This window comes from Colletotrichum acutatum, assembly GCF_030867785.1.
Source record: "Colletotrichum acutatum strain CBS 112980 chromosome Unknown BDZ83scaffold_15, whole genome shotgun sequence".
Lineage (NCBI taxonomy): Eukaryota > Fungi > Ascomycota > Sordariomycetes > Glomerellales > Glomerellaceae > Colletotrichum > Colletotrichum acutatum.
The window spans coordinates 233,845-258,211 of NW_026849009.1; the positions used below are offsets into that span (position 1 = coordinate 233,845).

Here is a 24,367-nt window from a genome sequence, read left to right on the forward strand (position 1 = left end):
CTCAAACCCACGACAACCTCGCCCCTTTTTGCAAAGCGGCAGACGCAAGATCTTGCTAGATCTTCTTGCCTCATTCAACAGAAGCAAAAACGATCCAAGTGTACAAAACTGACCAGCCGTCTTAATGGATCCCTTCGCGCAGACCACAGTCTTTTACATCCACGTCATCAAAAAGGCATGGCGCCGCCTGGACAGCTCCCTCGCGTCCGCTCGGCGGAGGCGTCAATCGAGAAGGGCCGCGCAGCCTACGCGGAGCAGCGCTTCCGCGTCGCACTCGAGCACTTCACCCTCGTCGCCGGGAATTGCCCATGTTCGTCACCCTCGGGAGGAGGGCCCACCTCCTCAAGTGCAGGCTCAGGAAGTAGTTCCGGTGGTCGTACTTCTCGAGGTGTCAAAGGGCTCGGGGCCGCAGGTTCTGGAGGTGGTGGAGGTGCAGGTCTTGACGGCGGAGACGCCAGCGGGAACGGCCACAGCCCCGCGCAGCAGCGCCGCCGGCGGGAAAGGTGTACGTGCCGCGACTTTGCTCAGGCGGCGGCCCGGCACCGCCGCGAAAGGGGCAGCGTCTACGCGGAGGCCACTAAAGAGTGCAAGTGTGGCGCCGAGAAAACGTGGGGCCGGTGCCACCGCGAGGGCCACATCCAGGCGCTCGACTACCGGGCTGCGTGCTTTGAGAAGATGGGAAAGTTGGATATGGCGCGCAGGGATGCGGAGTGGCTGTTAGAGATTGCGCCGCGGCGGTTGGAGGTGAGTCTTGGCCCTCTTACTTGTTTTCGGACTTGGCTGTGCGTGCTGTCGCTGCTCGACCACTTTGCGTGCTTGTCTTACTCTTGTGCTGGGTTTCATATGGATAACATATCTGCAGGGGTACATGAGGCTGGGGAAGATATACAAGTTGGAGAAGAAGCACGAGATGGCATGGGCTGCGTGGAGTGCCGGTATCGAGGTTGGACGAAATGAAGGCCTCACTAGAACGACTAAATTTGAAGTATGCGGCATCTACTTGAACTGATGTCTCTGAACTGTTCGCTAACCTGGACGCTTGCAGCAACTTTGCAGGATTCGCGAACCATTACACAAACACTTTTATCGGAGAGACCCTATGGATTTACCAATCGAGTTGATTGAAAAAGTATTTTCCTACTTTGATTTACACGAGTTATGGTGAGCTCAAGCAGGCCGGTCCATTTCCTTTGACCGGCGCTCCTTCTCCTGACTCAATTGCTGACATGGAACGCCAGCCGAATATCGGGAGTCTGTAAACGATGGGACCAGTTCCTTGACACCCACCCCTATATCTGGAGACAAGTCCATTTCCCTTCACTAAACCCGCAAAAGCCACCAAGAGTCTCCTTCCTCAAGACGTTACGGAAGCGGACCGGCGGTGGCGCCCGCAGTCTCGTCATACCCAACGCGCATGCCTTCCAACTCAACGAGTCAAAGTGGCTATCGCTCATCCAGACCACGAACCCACGCATGACGACGCGCCTCGAGATCGGCGCTATCAAGCGTAACCTCGAGGGCGGCGACTGGGGCTACAAACTGCCTCCTAAGCCGCTCTTCTTCGAAGGGCTCACGCACCTCGGCTTCAGCTTTCGCGTCGACAAGCCGAATTATCAAAGCAGCGGGGGCGCCCAGCCCTTTGTGAGGCAGTTTGTCGAACGTGCTCGAGAGAACATTGAGAGGATATCCCTCTTCAGCATGCACCTCAACGACCTGGGCTGGCCGGAGCTGCCCCGACTCAAGATCCTTCAGTTGACCGGCCCGCTGACTTCGACATTGAATCAGCTAACCCCTGAACGCCGAATTGACCCGGTAAGTTGTGCCTCCTCTTCCATCTAATTCTCTTATCGTTTGGCTTCTGCAGAGTTGATACCATATTTGCTAACGAGCACCCGTAGTTCGCCCTCGCCCGCTCAACGCCAAACCTAGAACAAATACACATGGACAACTTTGGCGTATTCACCGGCCTAGACTCCCTCGCTCCGCCAGAAGACTGCTGGTCCCTCTGGCCGGGCCTCCAGGTAATTAAGCTCGGCAAGGCGTGCGGCGCCCTCTCCATGGGCGACAAGCGCCACTTCCCGCCGCTGCACCCGTCCTCCTTCCGCGTTCTTGACGCCCGCGCCGCGCTCCAGTCCAACCACGGCGACTGGCTGCCCCAGCAGCTACCCCTCGACTACTCGGGCTACGAGGCAGCCGAGTCCCTCGTCACCTACCCCAACCTCGAGCGCTTCTGGATGCCAAAATTGCCCCTGAGCGTCGACCTCGCCACCGTCCTCCTCGAGCCCGCCGTCCGCTCAGGCAGGCTACGCGAGCTCGGCCTCTGCTGGCGCCAGGAACCGGGCCAGTTCTTCCCCGGCGCCCTCGACTGGCTCCGTGGCAGCATCTCGGTCCGCACGTTCGGCTTCTTCAATTTTGATTTCGAGTCCCACGAGAACCTGACGCGCGATCCGGCGCAGAGAGGCCGCGGCATCGACTCGGTCGATCTCCTCTTTGGTTTCCTCCAGTCGTTCCCCAACCTCGAGGTTCTCGAGCTGCACTCGGACCTGTGCGATCCGATGCGCCTCGGCGCCGTCATCGAGCGCGTCGCGATCCTGGGCAGGCTGAAGAAGGTGTACCAGCGCGCGCTGACGGGTGTGGCGATGGATCAGCTGAGGACCTTTTGCGGCGCTCATGGGGTCGAGGTTGTGTATGGCAGCTGGGAAGCTGAGTTTCCCGTGCCGTTGGAATCCTTGGCTCCCGTAGAGGCTGAGATTGGTGAGTGAAAGTGGGAAACTGGCTTAGTAGTCTCGCAATGGGCCAAGAACTCGACACATTGCTCTTTGTTCTCTTTTGTGACCATTCTGGTTAAATTACGTAGGTCTCATAGCATTTGGCGTAACTGCTTGGATACATGTATTTGACACTTGCTGCCCGTAACACCGAAAAGGGGCATTCTCTACATCGTTTTCTCCTTGACGAATACGAACAGTTTCCATGGCATGAATTCACACGTAGGGTATCATGACGCACAGCATGAACAGACCAGAAAGAAGTCAACAAGCAAAGAAAAGGTGGATTAGTTTTGCTAATTCGAAAGCTCCTCGCTATTGAATTGATGCGGGAAACTTGGTGGTGTCTGACTGACAATGAGTAAGGTATGACAATGGCCAAAACAAAGTATCACGGATATATAAAATGGTCAAAACGGAACAAAACAAGACGAATTCATCATCTCCCACTCCTGCCTACCCCGGGCTTCTTTTCCCGCCTTGAACCGCCAGCCTCTTCATATATATGAGGCTGCTACAGGCGGCTCCTTCGTTCGCCCCCATTTTTCTCAAAACGCCGTTGGATATCTCCCCTTTCCCTTGAAAAAGACAGACTGATGTTTCCTCCCAATAAAAGTATAGGAGAGTTATTGGGGTAGTGATATTATAAAGTGATTGTAATTTGCGGAAGAGGGAGGGGACACCTCCTCTTCGCTTCTAGTGATTCTTTGCAAAGTTTGAATGAATGTGATTGACAGCAACGAGCATCTCACGACCGAGCAGGCGACGGCGGGACGGCAACGTTACCCGAGATGAGACTCTCCATCTCCCACGGGCTAAGCGTGCTCCGCCTCCTCGAGGCGACTTTGCTCACGCGCCTGTCGCGCTTACGCTTCGTCGGTTGGAGCGGCGATTGCTGGACCTGCTCGTCTTGCGAGATGTCGCGCTTGACGGGGTCGAGGTCTCCTCGGTCTGCGCGTGTCTTTGCCGGGGAGTCTACGGGCGGCTGAGTCTCTTGCGGCATGGCGACGATGGTTTCTGGTGGAGGGGGAGGCATACGCTGCTGCTGCTGGGGTGCGGCCGCAGGTTTGCCGAGCGCACCTCCGCGCGCTGCCTTGAGTTTCGCGCGGACGCGGGCGGCGTCGGCTTCACGCTCTGAGGCTGCCAGTTTAGCTGCGATGGTTGCCATCGTCAGAGGGCTCTGCTGTGGTGGCGGGTCTGAGGGCCGCGGGAGGGGCAAACGGGAGGGGACGCGGCGGAGAGGGGTGCGGTGCGGCGTTGCGTTCTTATTATTGCTGGTGCTGTTGGGCTGGACGGCGGGGGCCGGGGGGTCACCCTCGCAGCTCTCCTGGCTCGACTGGCTTTCTTGGCTCTCCTGGGAGACTGTACGGATGTTCTTGACAGGGGATTGGGTTTCCCTCGGTGCCGGAACCGCTGGTGAAGGTGCTGCTGCGGTTGCTGCTGAGACGAGACGCGGCGGCTTGGGGAGTTTCCGCGCCGTCGGCGTTTGGTTTACTTCGGGGGGCGGGGTTCCGGATGGTGTGATGAGGGGTGCGCCGTTGTGTGTTGATTCGGAGGCGATCGAGGCAGCAGATGTTATGCGAGAGCGGTCGTCGACCGGGTGCATTGTCTTCTGCGGCGACCGCGGAAGTTGAACGAGGTGTGGTGGTGGTTTCGGGGCAACGTCGACGGCGCGGATCGTCCTGGGCTTCTCGATGACCATCGTGTCGTAGTCTCCGCGAACATCGCGCCTTGGTCTCGCGTCGCGGTTACCCGCAGAGGGCATCTCGCGGAGTGGGCTCATCTGGGGAGGTGGGGGAAGAGGAGGGGAGCTAAGGTAGGCGGTGGATTGCTGAAGAATCTGGACGTTGGGCTCCTCAATATCGAGTTCCTCAACGTCGACATCCTCGAAGATGCTCGACTCATAGTCGCTAGGCTGATCGCCATGGTTGTACTCTTCTTCGCGAGGAGGTGCATCGTACTCTGCCGGTGCGGGAACAAGATGGAGCGACTCGACCCTTTGCGGAGCAGGGCAAGGAGACTCGGGCAAATCGTCATAATCAATTTCCTCTTCCTCCTCCTCCTCTTCCTCTTCCTCTCCTTCCTCTTCCAGGTCGGCGGTGCACTCCTCCTGCACACAAGACAGCTCATGCATGTCCATGCCGCCCTGGTGGGTCTCCTCAACATTGCGAACGCGCACAGGACTAAGACGGAGGCCCATCTTGAGCTCTTCCATGTTCACCGACTTGCCATCGGCCACCATGCGCCGGCGCCAACCGTCGATGAGATGGACGGCTTCCTGCCAGCGGTTCTCCATCTTCACCCAGCCCGCACGCAGACGAGCAATCTCCTCTTCACGGACCTCGACCTCCTCAATAGGGGCGAACGAGGGGTTCGTCAAGATGGAGCGCAGGTGCTCGAGAATGGCGTCAAGCTCGTTTGCCATGTCCTCAGCCGTGGGCAGTGTGACAGCATGACCATCACCCTGGCTTGATCTAGCATCACAGCCACTCATCTCGCGCAAGCTCTTGGTCGTTCGACGGACAAGGTTCAGGAGAGACTCGTTCTCTTCACTGAGGTTTCGCGCAAGGTTCGTCAGGAACTCGTTCGTCTCGGTGCGCAGATCGTAACTGGAGTCCTCTGTGGCCGCAGCGGCCTTGCCTCCGCGCTTGGGCGATATCTTGTCCTCGCCCTCCCCAGCGACGACGCTGATAACGGTGACGGCGGAGCTCTTGGCGGTACCGCGGGGACGGCCAGCTTCGCCCAATTGCTTCTTGAGGCCGTCTATCTGGCGGTCGCGGCGTCGGACCTCCGTTGCACAGGAGGCCCTCGTCTGGGCGACCAGAGTCTTGGCGCGAGCGACCTCGTCCTTGAGGCCGCGGACAGCCACGTCGGCAGACTTGAGCTGGGTGCGCAAGGTGTTTTCGGTGGCCTCGCTGATATCGAGCTTTCTTTGAGCCTCGGTGTGCTTCTCCGAGAGGCGTGCGATGTCGTTTGTGTACCGTAGGTTCTCGGCGCGGACGGTGCGCATGGTGGTCGACAGGTTCTCGCGTTGTTCGGCGTCGCGCTTCAGGAGGGAAACATAACATCTCAGTACAGGGTATTCTTCCTCTTCATCTTTCCAAAATCTATACATCAGGGGAATAAGGGCAAACGCACGTCTCGGCGCAAGATCAAATCATTGACAATGCTCATGATCTTGCCCATAGTGGCCTCCGCGCCGCCCGGATAGTCGTCCGGGTCGGCAAAGTTGATTGTTTGGCCATCGCGTAGGAGTCCTCGCGAGAGCAATTGGTTGTTTATATACAGCGACGCCGTACGCAAGTTGTCGTTTTCCGCCATCGTGGTGGACGCGTTGTCACGGCGAGACGATCGCACTACGAGCAGTGCTTGTTGAAGAGTATCTCTCTTGGTCAGCACATGCGGTGGAATGTGTTTCTTGAGCGGCTCATAAAGCTTGTGACTGAAGATCGAAAGAAGAGTAGAAAGTGTGTCATCAAAAGGAAATGAGCTATGGCGTTGGTGTGTATTCGTAGTGCCCGGTTCGGAGCTTATGCAGGAGAGCGACGGATCAGTACCCTTTTCTGCGTGGTCTTGCAAGGGCGAGTTCTGCTGGATGGAACTTGCTGTGGTGTGCTGTGTTGCACTTCGCTGTGTTAGTATTTTGCGAGGTGGGGGTGACATGGCAACCACCTCGCAAAGTAAACAAAAAATTGGCCAACTCACAACGTCACATGGGCCCGTGGCCTAAAAGTGGCCGCTCCTGGCCCGACCCTGCGGGGCTAGCCGACACTTGCCTAGCGCCATTCTTATAATTCATGCGATATCTGCCCGAGTCACATCTCACAGCTTTCCATCACACTCAAAAGTTTCATTATATTGCTTCTTCTTCAGCCTGCAGCCTGGGAAACAACTTTGTTTTCTCCCGCCATATCGACATGGCTTATGATCCCACGGCACTTGGGCAGTCGGCAGAGTCCCTCGTACACGATGTCTCCGGCGAGATATGGCATCCCTTGTTCCAGCAAGAGTGCGCCTTTGGGCCCGAAATCTTTGAGGATGTCATGATGAATCTCATCAAGAACCCAAACATCAACTCGTCATGGCTCTTCCGCGCTGATATTCTACACGATTCGGACCCGGGATGGACACCTCCCCCTGCCCCCGCACCTGAAGCTGCCTCGGAAGATGGCGCCGCCGCACAAGTTGTGCAGCAGCAGCAGCAGGAGCCTCTTCCCATTGCTTTTCAGGATTTCCACAACGACCGCGTCTTCGTGCGCAGGCTGATCCCGCGCAACACCCGCCGGGACGACCCCCTGGACCAGACGTGCGTCTTCGCCTCCTGTACCCCAGATGCCACAAAGGCCAGGTCCCTGGTCGTCTACCTCCCCCACGCGTCCTCGCCCGACGCCCTCCCCTTCTACCACCCCAAGGTCCGGGGCGTAGCGCACCTCCACGAGTGGGACGCTGCGCGCGCCGTCGGCACCGTCTCTATCCACTACCTCTTCTTTAACGAGGCCGACTTCGCCGTTGAGAAGCTGGTCCGAACCGCTCGCATGCTGCTCTCCGTGCTGTACAAGCACGGCCAGGGGCGGATCGATGGGTACACCAAGCGGGTGCACCACGACGTTGTTATTCCCCAGGCAAGGTTCCAGGACCGCTACATGGAGCTCAAGCTCAAGTATGCCAAGGACCTGGTGGAAACCTGGGCCGAGACGACGGACCCGTCGAAGCACGTCTTTGAGGACTTGGGCATTGCTGCTTTCCTGATTGAGCTTTGGAAGGAAATGTACAAAGACCAGCCCTTCCCTGGATTTGTAGATATTGGCTGCGGAAACGGATTGCTAGTTCATCTGTTGACCCAAGAGGGTTACTCTGGCTGGGGGTTTGATGCCAGAGCCAGGAAGTCATGGGCCAAGTACAATTCTGTCCAAAATGGGCGGGCTTCGCTCCAAGCTCTGGTCCTTCTCCCCGACGTTGTCTCCAGGCCGTCTTACGCCGACAGCGAGGAGGAGCCTGCCTTGGATCTGACAAAGATACACAACGGCACTTTCCCCAAAGGCACCTTCATCGTGTCCAATCACGCAGATGAACTTACGCCTTGGACGCCGATCCTGGCGACGCTGTCAGAGAGTCCCTTCATCATGATTCCTTGCTGCAGCCATTCACTGGGCGGTCAAAAATACCGCCCGCCGCCGCCGCGTGATAAGACAAAGTCGATATCGACGTATGCTTCCTTGGTCGACTGGGCGGCACAGATCGCCGAGGACTGCGGATGGGTCGTGGAGACGGAGATGTTACGTATCCCGAGCACGCGAAACACGGCCATGCTCGGGAGGAAGCGGACCAGGGACGTGGAGGAAGTAGATATCGACGGGGTCTTGGCCAAGTACGGCGGCACCGATGGCTACTTTGAGAGTGCAGCCAAGTTAACCAAGACTGAAAAGGGGCATTAGGCAGAGCGCCGTTACATGTTTTGGTTCACGAACACGAGATAGACATCTAGGTGCTATCTACATTACGAATCATATGAAGAGAAGGGGGAGTCCAAAAGTACAACATTACAAATCGAACTCGATTCTTTGCTGGCACTGATGTTCGACGCGACTCGATGCAAAATCGATATCTAGATAATCTACATTTATGCTACACCTCAGATGAATGCAAGCATGTCATGGTGTGGTGTGAAATACCATGATGATGGATCTTCTTGCACTCCAAAGGAGCATCAAAATCGATGATGTTGGTGATAGAATGGCTGGCACCTTACCCGAGACTTCCATCCAGACCTTTGATTCCTTTCAAATCGACCCAGCCAATTCCTGAATCCTCTTCCTCGCAGCTTCCCTCACCTCAGTAACAACCACCCCAGCCGGCTTAATCTCATCAATAAGCCCAAGCCCAGCACCCGCCCACTTCCCAATCATCTTCTTCCCTTCCTCCTCGCTCCACCCCGTCCGCAATCTCTCCCGGCTCTCCTCCACCGTCGCCGTCTGGCCGCCGAGGGCGTGATACTCTCGATGAATATCTCCCACAATCGCCCTCCCATCATACCCATCCTTCCACAACTTATTATCCACCAGCCGATCATGAAACTCCGACTTCCACGTACTCAACCCGCCGTCCTTGGTCCTCACAATAACCTCCTTATGCAACTGCGCGCTCATCGCCTCGTCCGTCGCAACGAACCGCGTGCCCAACACAACCCCCTCGGCCCCGAGCGCCAGCGCCGCAGCCACCCCGCTGCCCTCCACGATCCCGCCCGCCGCGACGACGGCGACGTCCCGGTCGGGGAACTCGGACGCCAGCATGGCCTTCACCTCGGGCACCAGCGCCACGACGCCGCAGCCCCGCGAGAACTGGTGCCCGCCCGCGTCGACCCCCTGCGCGACGATGACGTCCGCGCCGTCGGCGGCCGCCTCCCGCGCCGCGGCGACGTTGCCGACCTGCACGAAGACTTTCGTTCCCTTGCCGCGGAGGGCGGCGATGATCTCGCCGTGTGGTTTGGTTTCTGGGTGCGGGGCGAAGAGCCAGGCTGCCGCGACGCCGTGGCGGACGAGGATGGGCAGGACGTTGGCTGTGAAGTGGCCGGCTGTCTCGTGGGACGTGATGAAGCCCACGCCTAGCGGGAGCCCTTCCGCGCCGCTACCGCTGCTACTACTGCCGTCAGCGGCCGGGAGCGAGAGGAGGGTGCGGGCTTGGGTTAGGGCCTTGTCTAGGTCCGTCATCTGGGCCGAGGACTCTGAGAAGTCGAAGCCTGCGGCGATGAAACCTGGAAAGAGAGGCGATTTGTCAGTCTGATGTTTTTTTCAATAAGAATCCAAGAGAGACATTTTCGGCTCGGATAAGGGAGGGTGAATTCGCCCTTACCGAAACCACCGGCTTTGTGGACTTCAGTTGCCATGGCGGCGCCGGCGGACCCCAGCATCGGCGCATTGATGATGACGGGCGCCTTGACGTGGGGGAACCACGATACCAATCTCGAGATGGCCATGTTTGGTGTTGTTTTGTTTCTTTAATTCTTGCTTTTTTGCTCCCTTTTCGTGTTCCTTTTTGGTTCTAAGTGAGGGGTGTTGTTGACTTTTTCTCGGGACTTTGTGAGACAGCACTATTGGAGAACCTTCTGACTGTGACGATCGGGCGGGGTCAGCTTGGTGTCTTATACATGGAATCTCGGAAGTAAGAAAAACAAGATGTTCTGAGTGAGATCTTGGTGCATATGTGAGACATGAAAAAGGCATTGGCCTATTTACTACGGCTGACATAGATTGCCGGATCCTCGGAGGGGTTCGTCGTCATCCCTCCTTCTCAGCGGCTCTCCTCGGTTCTCCAATTGTGGGAACCGTGCAAACATCTCCGCGGAGGAAAGCGGGGCCGGACGGCCGTGTGTTACCCCGGGGTGCGTACCTTATGCTCGGCCCGTTGCTTGGCATGTGCGCCGGAGGACACTAATTTTGGAGATAAGGTGGGATGTTATTCACCTCTTGTCAGGAAAGGAAAGGGCTTTTACTGAATAATCCGTATTGCCAAGTATGTAGAAGCTCACGAAGAATAAAGAAGGGTACAGGTACATTCAAAAAAGTAGAGATAGCCTTTAACGTGGTGATGGCCTCAAAAGAATTTGGCTGACATTTAGGAATCCTCCTTAAATAAATTAGCATCAGGTTGATGCGCATTTTCCACTACAGAACTTATGGTTTGGAGTCAAGCCCCGTTCTCCATCGGTATGAAGTATTCTAGCTTCAAGTAGGAGGAAGAAGAAGAAGGCATTCATATGGTGATCAGGAAGTTCGTGCTGCGCTGAGTCCTAGTTCACTTACCTGACTCGTTCATCTCGCACCTAATATCACCCTCAAACTTGGAGAATCGGCCATACAAGGCATCACGATACTCGAAATACAAGTTCCGTATCGATTTAAACAGTTTTGCCAGTCCTTTTTAGGAAAGCCGCGATCATTAGCAAGGATGGAAATCAGTGAGGGAAAAAGACGAGTCTCTGAAGGCGCGAAAGGGAAAACTGACAAAAGGGAGATAACTGGCAAAATGGTAGAATGTAGTACTACACCGAGACGTTGGTCGCGGTAGGGTTGGATAATTTCAGTTTGCGATCTCTGGACGGAGACGTTGCACGCTAGACCACTTGGCCAGAGTGCAGTGGCTCGCCCACCCCGACAGACTCATCAACTTTGCTCAGCTATAGAGGATGTGTAGATTCACCTCTTTGAGCAATCCTGATGTCTTCGTCGTATTTGCCGTACGCTCTTTCAACAGTGACCATATGTGGAGTTGACATTTGTGTATTATTCGATTGGTATTTCGTATATGTACGTGCTATAGTCGAGGCCGTGTGTACCTCGAAGTTTTCATTTCATGTTCTCGTACATCATATTCGGCCACTCTAGAATCTCGGAATGATGGCATCAGGCTTGTTCTCCAGCGCCTCATCAATCTCCTTCATAATCTCATCCGTCAACTTCTCTTGCGCGCCGATAGCCCGGATGTTCTCAAACACCTGTTCGGGGCTGCTCGCGCCAATGATGGCAGAGCTGACGTTCTTGTTCTTCAGAACCCAGGCAAGCGCCAGGGTGGCCATCTTGATTCCCAGCTTCTCGGCAATGGGCTCGATCTTGTTGGCCTTATCGACGAGATCCTGGAATTGCTTCTTGGCGTTCTCTCTCTTCCAGAAGTCCTTGATGAATCCAATGTTCTCGGAGCCGAAGCGGGAGTCCTCGGGGATGCCGTTCTTGTACTTTCCGGAAAGGATGCCCTGACGCAGGGGAGAGAAGACGGTCAGACCGGTGCCGACTTCGCGGTAGAGGTGGAAGAACTCGTGCTCGACCTTCTTGCGGTCAAGCATGCTGTACGAGGGCTGCTCCATGATGGGACCGACAAGGTTCAGCTTGTCGGCGTAGCGCCAGGCCTGGGCGATCTCGTCGGCGCTCCATTCGGATGTTCCCCAGTAGAGGGCCTTGCCGGTGTTGATCAGGTGGTTGAAGGCGCGGACGGTCTCCTCCATGGGTGTTTGGCGATCGGGACTAAGTAAAGTCAGTGGTATTCGTAAACGTGTCGAGAGGTAGACTTACCGGTGAGCGTAGACGAGGTCAACATATTTCAGATCGAGACGCTCAAGGCACGCGTCCATGGCCTCGATAACGTGCTTGCGAGACAGACCCTTGTTGTTGACAACGTTGTCGCCAAAGGCGCCACCCCAGTAAATCTGTTGCACATTCAATTGTCAGTCTCGTTCCCGTTTCGGCAGGCCTTTGTGGATTTGCGCACCTTGGTAGAGATGACGAGGTCGTTGCGCTTCCAGCCGTACTTCTTGATGGCCTGACCCATAACTATCATAAAATCAGTGCTCCTTCTCTTGCCGGGGGTTACTGTCGACTGCTCATACCAATTTCGCTCTCGCCGTTGGCGTAGCCCTCAGCCGTATCGAAGAAGTTAACGCCAGAGTCGTAGGCAGCCTTCATGCACTTGAAAGTGCCCTCTACGTAGTTTGTCAGTCTCGTTTGAATTCTGTGACTCGAGGTCTGTTCGTACCGGAGTCGACATGGCCGCCGTAGGTCAACCCTGGTGGAGAGTCAGTGTCTGTCACAGTCTTCCGGAACACAATCAGGGTTACTCACAGCCTCCCAAGCTGATGGCACTAACCTGAAGACCAGAACGGCCCAAGAAGCGGTACTCCATAGGGGGAAGATCTTCGGGCTTGGACATTTTGTCGGTGATTCGAGATTCGTTGGAGAGAAAGGTAGTGGGAGGTCGCGAAGCAAAGTGGAGGCGAGTACAAGCCGGCAAGTCATGCGAAGAGCGGCAAGCACCTTACTTATAGTCCCCTCGTTCGACCAGCTCGTGTTCAAAAAAGAAGGTCCATCGGAGCTCCATGCCCATGGCCCATGTCGAAAGGCCACCGTGGGGCCCAACCTATTCCTCTCATGGTTACGGATACTGCAGCAGCCGTTGAATCGCCCATCTCCAATGGTCAAGCTCATGGAAGCGGGGCAGCCGGTATCAACCCCGCCATCCAAGTCCATGACCCGCGAGTTGTGTCACCGGCGAGCCATGTAGCCAATGGTCCCATCCCACGCTGAGCTGTTGGCGGGGGTACCGGTCCGGTACAGACACAGCTGTCGTGGTTTCACGCTGCCTGATCCTGGAGCTATGACGGGCGGGATTGAGCTATCCCGAGCCTGTTGCTCGATAAGCAGAGACGCTAGCGAGGAAGTGAATTGATTTGTTTGCTCGGTTAAGAAGTGACCAATTGTGACCACGTGCCATAGAGAAACCTCAGAGGCAATCAGAAAGAAGTAAAAAAGACATCGGGGTACAGTAAGATAGACGAGAAATTTGAACGTCACCCGTGTCGAGGAATTGGAAGCGAAGCTGCGGGTGCTGTGCGCTAAATTACCCCTCCAGCTGCCCCTCCAACACAACCTTACACCATTGCCCCTGCTGTAATGCGGGTCCTCCAGGGATGTTTCATATTCTCGCTGCTCCGATTGCCCCGAATTTGCGAGGACATGGCCAGCTTACTAATTCTTCAACGACGCTCCTCCCATCAAGGTGTCATGAAGCTATCTTTTGTTGCACTCGGCATCTTGTGGTAAGCCTTAAGGTAGTTCGGAACACTACTGCCGTTTTAAATCCATACAGTGGCATCGAGTGATGCCTCGCGCATATTTGGCCGGTGGTCTCAGTCCGCAGCTCAACCAACACGCTCGACCTTAGGTTGTTTTCTAGATCGAGCCGCATCAAACATTTACGACGTAGCGCAAATCATAAACATGACCTCCCTGCAGTTTCTACGACTGTGTAATATGCGTGGTAAAGTCCAGTAAGCTATCAGCCCACTCTATAATCTAGAAAAAGTTCCAATGGTGAATCCGTGATTATGGTAGCCCATACCAGGCGACGATCAGCTAGTCGCAAGCCAGGCCACTATCCTTTCACAACGAGACAGCTTAACACTCATTTTAGGCTGTAATATTTCAAGTCTCTCGTAGAATACCACGGGTCACCTTGCAGAACTTTGGTCTTCTCATTACATAAAAGAGAGCCTGACTCGGCTAGCACGAGGCAACGTACAGGTAAGGCAGCGATAATAGTACGGTCGATATTTAGACGGTGATTAGCGCATGGTTCAGGTCATTGGTTCGACCGAACTGTAAAGCATGTAATTTTCAGGTACGCTGTCCACGCTTTGCTGAAGCCAAGCTACTCGTTCGAATCCAAACTTCTACTCAAGAATGGTTTTCTCGGCTTCATACTGACATTTACATAATCTAAACTTGACGGGGCATAGTATCTTCGCATTGAGGGTGAATACCATAGAAACATAGCTCCCAAGCTTGATTGAAAGGGGTCGAAGTCTTCAAAAAAGTTGACATGGACTATGGTGCCTGGACTTTTCTCAAAGAGCTCCTCACTTGCTGTTCAAGGATGACTTCACAATATGGTCGAAAGAATCCTTTTGATTGAAATGGGCCTTGACCTTTCCCGGCTCCTTTCAAATGGGTTAGCGTGCTACAAGCCAGGTGATACCTCATGCTCAGGCCGGAGTAGTGGCCAGTCTATTGTGCGGGTACCTTCAAGTGAGTTCAACTCGGCTACAGGCATTCACGACTCCAAGAAACCCACATCGTGAGAGTACAGGAGCGGTGGTCTCGACGACATAAGCGGAAAATGGGCTTCCACTCCATGAGCTAAAGTGAATCTTCTCCCACAAAACTGTCCCTTTCCTCTTCTTCTTCTTTTTGCTTTTCACCACCTCACCACCAAAGCCGGCTTCCCTCAACTACGATCAGCTTTCAGCACCACTTCGTTTCCGACTTACAGTACGCACCAAGATCAAGATCCATCGCTGAGATACACATCGTAAGTCAAGCTCCATCTGTTTTTGTTGTTGGATCCATCTTGGCTTTTTTTCTTTCTGTTCGAGCAAGTCTTCGCGATTTGGATCGACGGCTTCCCCGCGAGTTTCGGCTGTCCCAGCAGTTTCAGACAGCGAGGGTCTACATCGGGCAATTCTCGCGGTTTTGGACTAGGGCAATCCTGAGAATCACTTTCCCAGAAAAGGCAGCATGGTTTTTTGCGCTCCTTCTGTTCGTTGCCTAGTCCGCGCTCAGCTGTACCTTCTCTCTCCTTCCATACTGTCAAGTTTTCTCTGGAGGGTCTTTCCACTCACATCAACTCTTCCTTTTGCCTTCTGAAAAAAACCAGACTTCTGCCTCACACTGCTCTACAACCCTCTTTGTTCTCTTCTTCGTCCGCTCTCCCCGCGTTCCATTTAGGAGAGTGTCTTTTTATTGACTCTTTGGACCAGTCCAGACTCTGTCAACCCTCTTGAGAATACAAAAACCCAGCAATTCTTACTCAAGCGATTACAGCAAGATGTCTGATCCTTGGGGCACCACTGACGATGCTTGGGGCACTGGCAATGCCTCCGCTGGCAATAACATCCCTAACGATGACCCCTGGAACAACCCCAAGGGCGGTGATGGCGGTGACGGCGGCGATGGAGGCGACCGTGCCTGCTTCAATTGCGGCCAGACTGGGTAAGTTATTGCTTCATGTTTGACCGACACTCGAAGTTCCGCACACTGACACACATGATGATATAGTCACAGCAAGGCTGATTGCACCGAGCCTCGCAAGGCTTTCGATGGCACTTGCAACGCCTGCGGCGAGCAGGGCCACACTCGCCGCGACTGTCCCTCCGCTCCTGCCATGACCTGCCGCATCTGCGGCGAGGAGGGTCACATGCGCAAGGAGTGCCCCAACAAGGGTCCTGATCTTTGCCGCAACTGTCGTGAGGAGGGTATGCTGTGCACTATCCTGCAATGTCGAGACTTGTGACTAATAGGTACTTTATCAGGCCACGCAACCGTTGATTGCACGAACCGTCGCAAGATCGACTTCACGAACGTTGCGGATGTCGATGCTGACAAGGCCTGGGAGGAGATCCACGAGGCTATCCAGGAGCGCGACGGCGTTGAAGCCAAGGAGTCCATCCAGAAGTACCTCAAGCACTACCCTGAGATGGGATATGTCGACCTGGAGAATGCTTTCCGCGCCCAGGAGATGAACATCTACCTCATCGCCACCGAGCGTGTCTTGGCTCCCACCCACACCAACATGGATCTCCAGGGTAACTTGGACAAGAAGTACACTGTTCAGTATCGCTTTTCTGCGCAGCCTGACCGCCAGCGCGAGAAGGCTACTTGGCCTGCTTCCCCCGAGGAGAACCTGGCCCGCCTCGCGGATGCTGGAGAGCCCGTCTCTCGTCTCATGCAGAAGTGCAACAACTGCAACGAGCTTGGCCACACCTCCAAGGAGTGCCCTCAGGACCCCATGGAGAAGGCCCGAGTGACCATCGCCTGCTACAACTGCGGCGAAGAGGGTCATCGTGTTCGTGATTGTGAGTCCGCCTGCTTCACCCGATGGCTTGTGTCACTGACTAACTGATCTAGGCCCTACTCCTCGCATTGACAAGTTCGCTTGCAAGAACTGCGGGTAAGCAGCCAAGTCCACGGCCGCTTTTTGCGCAATTACTGACATAACCTATAGCCAGTCTGGTCACAAGGTCTCCGACTGCACCGAGCCTCGCAAGGCTGGCGATGATGTGGAGTGCAACAAGTGCCACGACAGTAAGAAGACTTCCTTCATACTGCTTCTCTCAGAGACAAAACCTAATCATATCCAGTGGGCCACTTCTCTCGCGACTGCCCTCAGGGTGGTGGCGGTGGTCGTGCTTGCCACAACTGCGGCCAGGAGGGCCACGTCTCCCGGGAGTGCCCTGAGCCTCGCAAGATCAAGTGCCGCAACTGCGACGAGGAGGGTCATCTCTCCAAGGACTGCGAGAAGCCAGTTGACAGTAAGTTGTCCAGTTGGCTTCGTTGACTTCATGATAATGACACATGTTCCTCAACAGTCACCCGCATCAAGTGCAACAACTGCGGCGAGATGGGCCACAAGAGCTACAAGTGCCCCAACCCTCCCAAGGAGGACATCGATGACTTCGGCGCCTCCAACAACGTCCTCGACAACACCGATACTGGTGATGTTTGGGGTACCGGCGGTGGCTCTACCGAGGACACTGGCGCTAGCGGTTGGTAGATGCGTCCTTAGAAACGCACCTGCACGGGGATTGGTATGGTGATTCTCTATTTGGCGTTGAGGTCACGGCATTTCGTCGCTGCCACGGCAGACGACAAGGTTTTCGATGGAACGAACGGTTGATAAATTTCGCTCTGCTTTCATGATTGATGATTGGTACTGTCTCTCGGTAGATGGAGATACATAAAATCAATGCAATGTTCATGAACACAACCTTATCGATCCTAAGTGAATTGTGAATGTTTCTATGGAAGGTCTAATGAGTCTGTTCAATCAAGCTGGTTCATATTAACCTGAGTACATTTCGGTATAGAACGCTATCATTTACTTTGCAGTCCAGGTTCACATGCAAAAACTTGACGTCCAGATGAAGATTCAATCACCGCAAGTTGAGGGACAGATGATCAGAGGATGTTACAACGACTTGTGATACTAGAAGACCAATCGATGAAGCAAGATAGTCATCGGCATTACTCGACATGAAAATGTACCCATGTCCAACAACTCTCCCTCCCTCCCTCTCTCTCCGTGTGTCTCGCTTTCTCTCTGCTCTGTGCTGCTCTGCTCTGCTCTTTGTGTCTTTTCCGTCGTGTCTTCTTTCACCCGTGTGCGTATTTACCTCGCCAACCCATCCCATCCTCCCCAGAATTCCATATCCCGTTCTTCGTGTTGATCGGGAGAAGATGGAAGCCCCATGCGTGTCCGGATATCTTCGTGTACGCCCGGAACGCCGCCCATATGACAAATTGGAAAGAAAAAAGTAACCTCCGTATGCGTCGCTGCTTCCCCTCTCTGATGTATCGCTCATGCTTGCTAGCAACGAATGTTTGCCTGCCCCTTTCTTCAGGGAACCCTACTACCTGGTCACAATGTACCAAACCCAACCCGTTTTCGTTCCCAAGAGAGAATGTTGACACATGCCCAAGCTAAGCCTGAGCAGCCCTGCTTCGGTGCCTCGAAGACCGAGCAGGGTCATTACGAATACGTACACAAAAGGGAAAGTGCAAAAATCAAAAACGAAAAACAACGCCCTGACGCCAACTTTTGTATGTCGCTTCCAAACGAAGGGAAGAGGGGGAATCCTATGCGAACATGTGCTGTCAGGCATCTCAAAACCGAGTATCTCTCTGCCTGCTGCTGAAAAGTCATTAAACATCAATTATGGCCCCTTCTCCGATAGGGGTTGTTCGGATGAGGGCGCAGTTGCGGCTCCGTTCCCAACCGGATGGATCGCATCCCCTTTCTCGTTCATCTCCGGCGCAACTGCTGGCCCACTGCCGTTAACAGCTGCTGGCTTTGCCGCTGTGGGTTTCTCTGGTGTCGTTTTCCTGGACAAGCTCGCTGTTTCGGGCTCTTCTGGAATCGTCGCAAATTTCTTGAGGACCTGCTTCAACGCAGGTCGTCTGATAGGCTTACTCAGGAACTCGTCCATGCCACTCTCCATACATTCTCTGACGTTGCTTTCTTCTGAGAAGGCGGTCAATGCCACGATAGGAGCTTTGTAACCCATCTTGCGGATGAGTTTTGTTGATTGCAGGCCATCGAGATTGGGCATCTGAATATCCATAAAGATGACGTCGAATCCTTGGTTTTTATCCATATTCGCCTTAACCAGGTCGTACGCTTCCTGGCCGTCCTTGGCGATGGTAACATCATAGACGTCTTCAAGCTTCAGCATTTTGCTAACAACCTCAATATTGGTCGAGTTGTCATCAGCGACAAGCACCCGTAGCTTTCCTTCCTGGTTGGCTTTCGTAGCCATTGCCCGATCGATGGCTGCCATTTGCTGCTTTGTGTTTCGCTTGGCTTTAGGCGCTGGATTTGACGCGAAGAAAGGCTGGCTGAGGCCGACTAGTCTTGGTTGTTGATCAAGTAGGTTCTTTGCAGTTGTTTCGCCGGCTGGCTTGATAGGCGGGCTGACGGGAGCCCCGCCAGAGTTGCGCTTCGCATTATGAACACTGTCGATGCCTTCGATGGCATCGACACTTGGAGGCCGAGACTTGATGCTGCTAGAGGCGGTGCTCGAGGCCCTGTAGGATCTCGTCGTCAGTACATGAACCCAATGGCTTTACAATCATCTAGACATACCTGTCCTTGACATATTTCAGGGGAATTTGCATAGTGAATGTCGTGCCAACCCCGACAGTGCTCTTCAGCGAGATAGATCCACCCATCAGACTTGCAAGTTGGTGGCAGATACTTAATCCCAAGCCTGTGCCGCCAAACTTTTTGCTCAAACCTAGGTCGCCTTGAACAAAGGGTTCAAACACCTTCTGCTGCATGTGTTCAGCGATTCCCGGGCCGGTGTCCTCCACTTCGAATTCGAACACGAAGGCCTTCGCACCAGGCGGTGGCGGCGTAGGAGATCGCTCCCGAACCTGAATGTGAGGTGTCGACTTGGGCTCCATAGGGTTAATGCTCAAAGCAGTGCCCTTGACGGGTTCAGAAGTCGAGCCTCCTCTAGAACTCACAGACGGATTCGAGCTGTTGTTCGTTCGGTGTCGGCCTCTGCCCTGTCGTCTAGATTCCTTCGAGAACGATGACGACCGGCTGCCGTCATTTGCCGGTGATGTTTCCACCTCGCCGATACACTTGATGCGGACATCAACCCGGCCACCTGCTGGCGTGAATTTGACACTATTGCTCACTAGGTTGATGATAACCTGGAGAATGCGATGCTGGTCGCCCCATAGACACATATCCTTCAATCTACCGGTCCCGTGCGGTCCAAGAGCCGGTAGTCTGTTGTCGGTGCTGGTTCTTTCCGGGCTAGTGCTCAGTTCAATCGCTTCAGAGCTGAGGAAGTTGACGGTCAAGGTGATTCGACCTTCTTTGACTTGTTTGTCAAAGATGGTCAAGATTTGCGATCTAATGTCGGCAAGACGGAATTCCTTCTCTTCCAGATTCAGTTGTTGCCCAATCTGGTTCTTGGAAAAGCTTAGGAGATCCTCGAGTAGATGGAGTAGCAAGTCGCCTAAACGTGGTTAGCAAGGTATACAGCGACGAGCAAGCCAGATCGCATTTACCTGACTTGTAGAGTGTCTTGAGCGACTGCTTTATCCTGAGGATATCGCTCTCCTCCATACACACGGCGCACATGCCAAGGATACCATTTAGGGGTGTCTTCAGTTCGTGTGAAATGTTTGCAATGAAGAGCGTCTTGCTTTCGTTGGCGGCTTCGGCGGCCTTCTTGCTAATTTCGAGCTCACGGGTCCGATCCAAGACTTTCTGATCCAGGGAAAGGTACTGTTTGACCAGCTCGTCACTCATGTCGTTAAAGGTTTCCGTCAGCTCGGTCAATTCGTCGGTGATGAAGTGTTTTCGGTCAGTGACCTTGCCGGGGATTTTGAAGATGCGTCGGGTCGAATCGCGATCGTGCTCTGAGGCGGGTTTCTCCTTGGGCTTGTACCCTACCAACTTGAAGATACTGGTGATGATGCCATCCTTTTTAGAACGTTGTGTTCGTGCTGAAATTCCACCTGATCCAGGAGTTTCATCGCCATCGAATTCGGAATAATACCCATCCTCGTACCCCGGTGGCTGGATCGATTTCTCCGTTGCCGACTTGAGTCTCCTGATGGGCATCACGCTAAGATGCGCGCAAGGAAAGATGAGGATTATGATGAGACCTGCGGTGCCAAAAACACATCCCAGAATAATATTCCGCAATGTCTCAATAGGAGCGTCGGCCTCTGATTTGGCTTGTTCCACGACCACAGTCCAGTTAACGAGTGCGGTGTTGGTTCTTGCAAAACCCACAGCCACCGGAAGACCCTGTTCGTTGTTCGTAGAAAGCATCGAGCTCGAGTTGTTTGGTGCCGCGATCTGCTTGCTAAAAGAGGCGAGAACTGCCGGATAATCCTTCATTGGGAACGGGTCGTCGTCCTTGCCCGCTGACCAGCTTCTCTTATCGTGCCGGTCACCCTGCCCAGATAGTGGGTTGGGTGGAAGGACAAAGCTGACTGGCACGTTGTTGAGTGCGTCCGTAGGTGGTTTGTAGGTGCTGTTGCTGACCGCATTACTGGAATTGAACCTGTTCGACTTCTCAGTAGGGCCGACGAGCAGCACCAGTCCAGTATCCCCCAGACCCTCACGAGAATTGCGGATGCTAATAAGAGAATTCGCCGTGGCGACAAGCGTCATGTAGCCAAGGATGAATTCCTGCTGTTGGTTGTAACGAATCGGCACGGTAATTGAGATAAGGGCAGTTGTCTCATTGAGAATCAAAGGGCCAAGTAGCAGACCACCGTTTGTGGAAATCCTAACTCCTTCGAACGCGTTGGCTGCATAAGCCCGAGTGTTGTTCCTATACTGATTCTGACGGCCGAGATCTTGGTAGGTAATGTTTGGGTAGAGAGCTGGCGGGTACCCCTCGGCGGTATCGGAAAGGAAAATTTGGGAGCCATTGGCGCCAGGATATGGCAGAGCGATTTCAGGAACCTTTTCTCCAGTCACGTTGAGTAGACCATAGCCGTTACCAGTGATGTTCCGCGAATAGATTCTCCCTTGCAATAGACCTGTGAGTCCGCCGACGCTCAGCGCACTATTAAGATCGCCTCTGGCTTGAACCCAGTTATCGTCCGTGGTGTTTCCATCGTAGAAAGTGAAAAGGGAATTCTGGATTAGGATTCGGGAAGAAATGGTGATGATGCTTGTCTGAACGAGTTCGAGCTCGGCAGAAATGCGTGAAGCCTTGAGCGAGGCAGTAAGGGCGAGTTCGCGCCCTTCGACCTGGGTGACAAACTGATTGACGTAGATCCAGACGGGGACGGAGAGGATCATCAAACCAACGAGAACAGCAATCACCACAAGGAAGGCGAGCTGTTCTCGAATGGCGACCCTGACGCCCATTTTGAACAGACTATAACGAGGAGTCTGGCAGTGTCTGGGCGGCCTTCATCGTCTGCTATGGTGATTCTCGGGATCCTAGGTTCGATGCGTCGCGTTGGTGTTGTCGTGGGACAAACTTGACTGGCGGCAAGTCTTCCTCGAAGAGTTGCTTGGCACGCGGTCGCCCAGGAGGAAAAGTCGCGGCGGTTGACTGGGTATCCGCAATTTCCCCAAAGATGCGTTTCGTTTTCCTTTTCGTCGGCAGCAGCAGGGATTTGCGGTGACTTGCAAACGGTATTCGGGGGGGTTGATAAGCGAGAACGGCCGTGGGATTGGGGGGAGCCAAAATGCGCCGACAGTCGAAATGAGCGTGAAGGACGGAGCAAAAATTGGATTGGAAGATTCGTCACAAGAGAGAATAGTTTGGCCGACAGACGAGGGATTGTCTTGGTGTCGGTTGAAGCGGAGGGTGACTGAGTGGAATGGAATGGGCTGAGAAGGGCGAGCAGAAAGAAGACCGGCCGCTGAGGGTGGAGCCGCGGGAGGAGCTGGGATGTCGCCCCGCTAGGATCAGGTTCAGGGTAGGTACGAAGTACGTTGGAGTCGCAGTGGAGTGCCCTGTAGTGTATTCAGACTGATGTGCAGGTGCGAATTGGGGAAGTACTTACGAGGTACGTACAGACGACCTCGCTTTGGTTCAGCGTAGTAGAGATGGAAGGGGGGCAGAGGAGATGGAGGAGAGATACCTCAAGAACCTGTCTCCTGCCAGCTGGGACGGCAAGGTAGGTATTTCTCGGTAGGTTTGGCTCCAAAAAAGGTACCCTTTCCTTGACTGCGACCCGACGGAATATTTCCACGAAGAGGATGGTCGAAAAGCGCTTCGCGAAATTACCAAGACAGCACACAGCACCCAAAACGAAACGAGACATTTACAAGCCCGGTTGCATGGATGCAAAGAGGAAGAAGCTCTACGGATAGGCGGGACTGGTGCAACGGGCCTGAGGACGGGATCTGTCTGTCATTTGTGTAACGACGCTGAGACTGAGACTGATGATGATGAAGGACGAGGGAGGGTTGGAGGGCAATGCTCATGGAAGAGGCCACCACCACCTCACGGAGAGCGAGGTACTAGGCAATGCAGCATCTCGAGGGAGCTATCGTACTGTGCTACGGTACTTAGCTGGCTGTCATCGGTTGCCATGCTCGCGTTTTGTTGGAGACGAGACAGTCGCGCAAAGACAGCTGAAGGCGAGCCGCAAAAGCACAGAAGCTACCCGTATCCTTGGTATCCTAGGTTAGCGCGGAGCATCACACACGTGTAGAAGACGCTATCCCGGTAGTGTCTCTCAAGGGCGAAGCTTGTGGAATAACGGGCTTGCTAGGCCATCCAACTGCTGGCAACTCTGGTCGTTGGTGCGGGCGGTGGGATGGAGTTTGATGGAGACATGGGCCGATTTTTGCACTTCTCCTGAGTCTTGGTAGCGCTGGTGGTGAATACGTGGGTGGCAACGGGCAACACGGCACTATTCTGCGCCTGGCTGCTATTTGGGGCTACAGATGGCGAGCACGGCTTCTTGAGCTGAGAGAGATGTTTAGGGACTGGGATCTGTTGTAAGACCTCTTTTGCAATCTGTTTCGTCGTTTTCTTATCGATCATCTTGGCCAAGACCGTTGGGTGAAGTGATTGCTGAAGAACCTGAAAGAGTGCGTCGTTTACCGGCGTCGCGGAAGCAAGATGAGTGGGAGAGAGCTTGAGCTGTTGAGGTACACGAATGCCGTGGAATGGTACACAGGCGACTCGAAGCAAAGAAGCACCTCATTCCGCGTGCTTCCCCGCGAGATCGTCAAATCGCCCAGGCATGGCACCTGAGTATGGGGAGAAGAAAAGTGGTGGCCCAGCTTGCGTACGTCTGCCTATAAGGTGAGCACGTAACATGACATGGGGGTGGAGGCTTGGCTGCGGTAGCTGTTCGTACGGATACAAAAGTAAGTAGTGCCTTGGGTAAGATACCTTAGGTAAGATACCTTAGGTAAGATAGCTTGGGAAGATAAGGTAAGGTAGCTGTTTGGATTGGGCAAGCACGCACGATATGAATTGAAATGCATCCAGTGTTTTGGAGGAAAGTGCACTTGCGTGGGTGGTAGACAGTCGAGGAAGGTGAGAATGGTGAGGAAGGCGCAGGGTAAGTCACTCGCAAGTACCTTTCCAGTGCTTCCGCAGGCGAACTGTCGTGAGTGTCACCCGCATCGATCAACGATGGACCACAGGCAGGAAGTCAATTCGTCGCTTCCGACTGGGAACCCCCCTCGTCCAATCCCCGCTCCCCTGTCCACCTTGGGCCATGGGTGCCAGGGCGGCCCTCTCTTCCCAAGTCCCGACCGGTAAAGTCGAGCGGTCCACGGACAGTCTAGGCCCTGACTATGCCATTCCCAGCTTTTGGCATTTGCAACATTTTCGCCCATTCACCCATTTTCGCCCATGGTCATGCATGATGGAGCACACCAGGGCACCTCAAGCCTCAAGCAATGGAGCGAGCAACACGGGGCAACACGCGCCCCCGGGGGAACAATGCATGGCTGGATGCTTCTCTTCTTCTTTTCTTCTGCCCCCCTTCGCCCCCATTGCCCCCATTGCTCCGGGGGGGGATGCCTCTCATCGCCGATTCACGCTGACA

General features: G+C 54.3%; 7 protein-coding genes across 7 annotated transcripts; 2 read left to right on the forward strand and 5 right to left on the reverse strand.

The window, feature by feature from the left end:
* Positions 1-177: 177 nt before the first annotated feature.
* BDZ83DRAFT_748866 (F-box domain-containing protein) lies at positions 178-2,762 on the forward strand (the record flags this gene model as incomplete). Its single annotated transcript, XM_060513680.1, has 5 exons — positions 178-744; positions 863-985; positions 1,046-1,161; positions 1,239-1,812; positions 1,899-2,762. The coding sequence occupies 5 exons, from the start codon at positions 178-180 to the stop codon at positions 2,760-2,762; spliced, it is 2,244 nt and encodes a 747-aa protein (XP_060368805.1).
* Positions 2,763-3,516: 754 nt separating this feature from the next.
* Positions 3,517-6,089, reverse strand: BDZ83DRAFT_569894 (NIMA interactive protein; the record flags this gene model as incomplete). Its single annotated transcript, XM_060504244.1, has 2 exons — positions 3,517-5,814; positions 5,907-6,089. 2 exons carry the CDS (start codon positions 6,087-6,089, stop codon positions 3,517-3,519), a joined length of 2,481 nt encoding a protein of 826 aa, XP_060368806.1.
* A 596-nt stretch (positions 6,090-6,685) lies between these two features.
* Positions 6,686-8,203, forward strand: BDZ83DRAFT_569766 (uncharacterized protein; the record flags this gene model as incomplete). The annotated part of the gene is made up of 1 exon (XM_060504226.1): positions 6,686-8,203. The coding sequence occupies one exon, from the start codon at positions 6,686-6,688 to the stop codon at positions 8,201-8,203; it is 1,518 nt and encodes a 505-aa protein (XP_060368807.1).
* Positions 8,204-8,548: 345 nt separating this feature from the next.
* BDZ83DRAFT_716807 (uncharacterized protein) lies at positions 8,549-9,741 on the reverse strand (the record flags this gene model as incomplete). Its single annotated transcript, XM_060511881.1, has 2 exons — positions 8,549-9,381; positions 9,618-9,741. The coding sequence occupies 2 exons, from the start codon at positions 9,739-9,741 to the stop codon at positions 8,549-8,551; spliced, it is 957 nt and encodes a 318-aa protein (XP_060368808.1).
* A 1,091-nt stretch (positions 9,742-10,832) lies between these two features.
* BDZ83DRAFT_608030 (voltage-dependent potassium channel beta subunit) lies at positions 10,833-12,398 on the reverse strand. The gene is made up of 5 exons (XM_060507461.1): positions 12,377-12,398; positions 12,291-12,320; positions 12,027-12,237; positions 11,831-11,964; positions 10,833-11,782 (listed from the first exon to the last, which is right to left on the reverse strand). The coding sequence occupies exons 3-5, from the start codon at positions 12,093-12,095 to the stop codon at positions 11,146-11,148; spliced, it is 840 nt and encodes a 279-aa protein (XP_060368809.1). The 5' UTR covers positions 12,096-12,237; positions 12,291-12,320; positions 12,377-12,398; the 3' UTR covers positions 10,833-11,145.
* Positions 12,399-17,845: 5,447 nt separating this feature from the next.
* Positions 17,846-21,905, reverse strand: BDZ83DRAFT_100259 (hsp90-like protein). The gene is made up of 3 exons (XM_060501021.1): positions 19,889-21,905; positions 18,951-19,836; positions 17,846-18,892 (listed from the first exon to the last, which is right to left on the reverse strand). Exons 1-3 carry the CDS (start codon positions 21,711-21,713, stop codon positions 18,022-18,024), a joined length of 3,582 nt encoding a protein of 1,193 aa, XP_060368810.1. The 5' UTR covers positions 21,714-21,905; the 3' UTR covers positions 17,846-18,021.
* A 1,116-nt stretch (positions 21,906-23,021) lies between these two features.
* BDZ83DRAFT_100275 (uncharacterized protein) lies at positions 23,022-23,569 on the reverse strand. Its single transcript, XM_060501022.1, has one exon. It carries the CDS (start codon positions 23,347-23,349, stop codon positions 23,071-23,073), a length of 279 nt encoding a protein of 92 aa, XP_060368811.1. The 5' UTR covers positions 23,350-23,569; the 3' UTR covers positions 23,022-23,070.
* Positions 23,570-24,367: the final 798 nt, after the last annotated feature.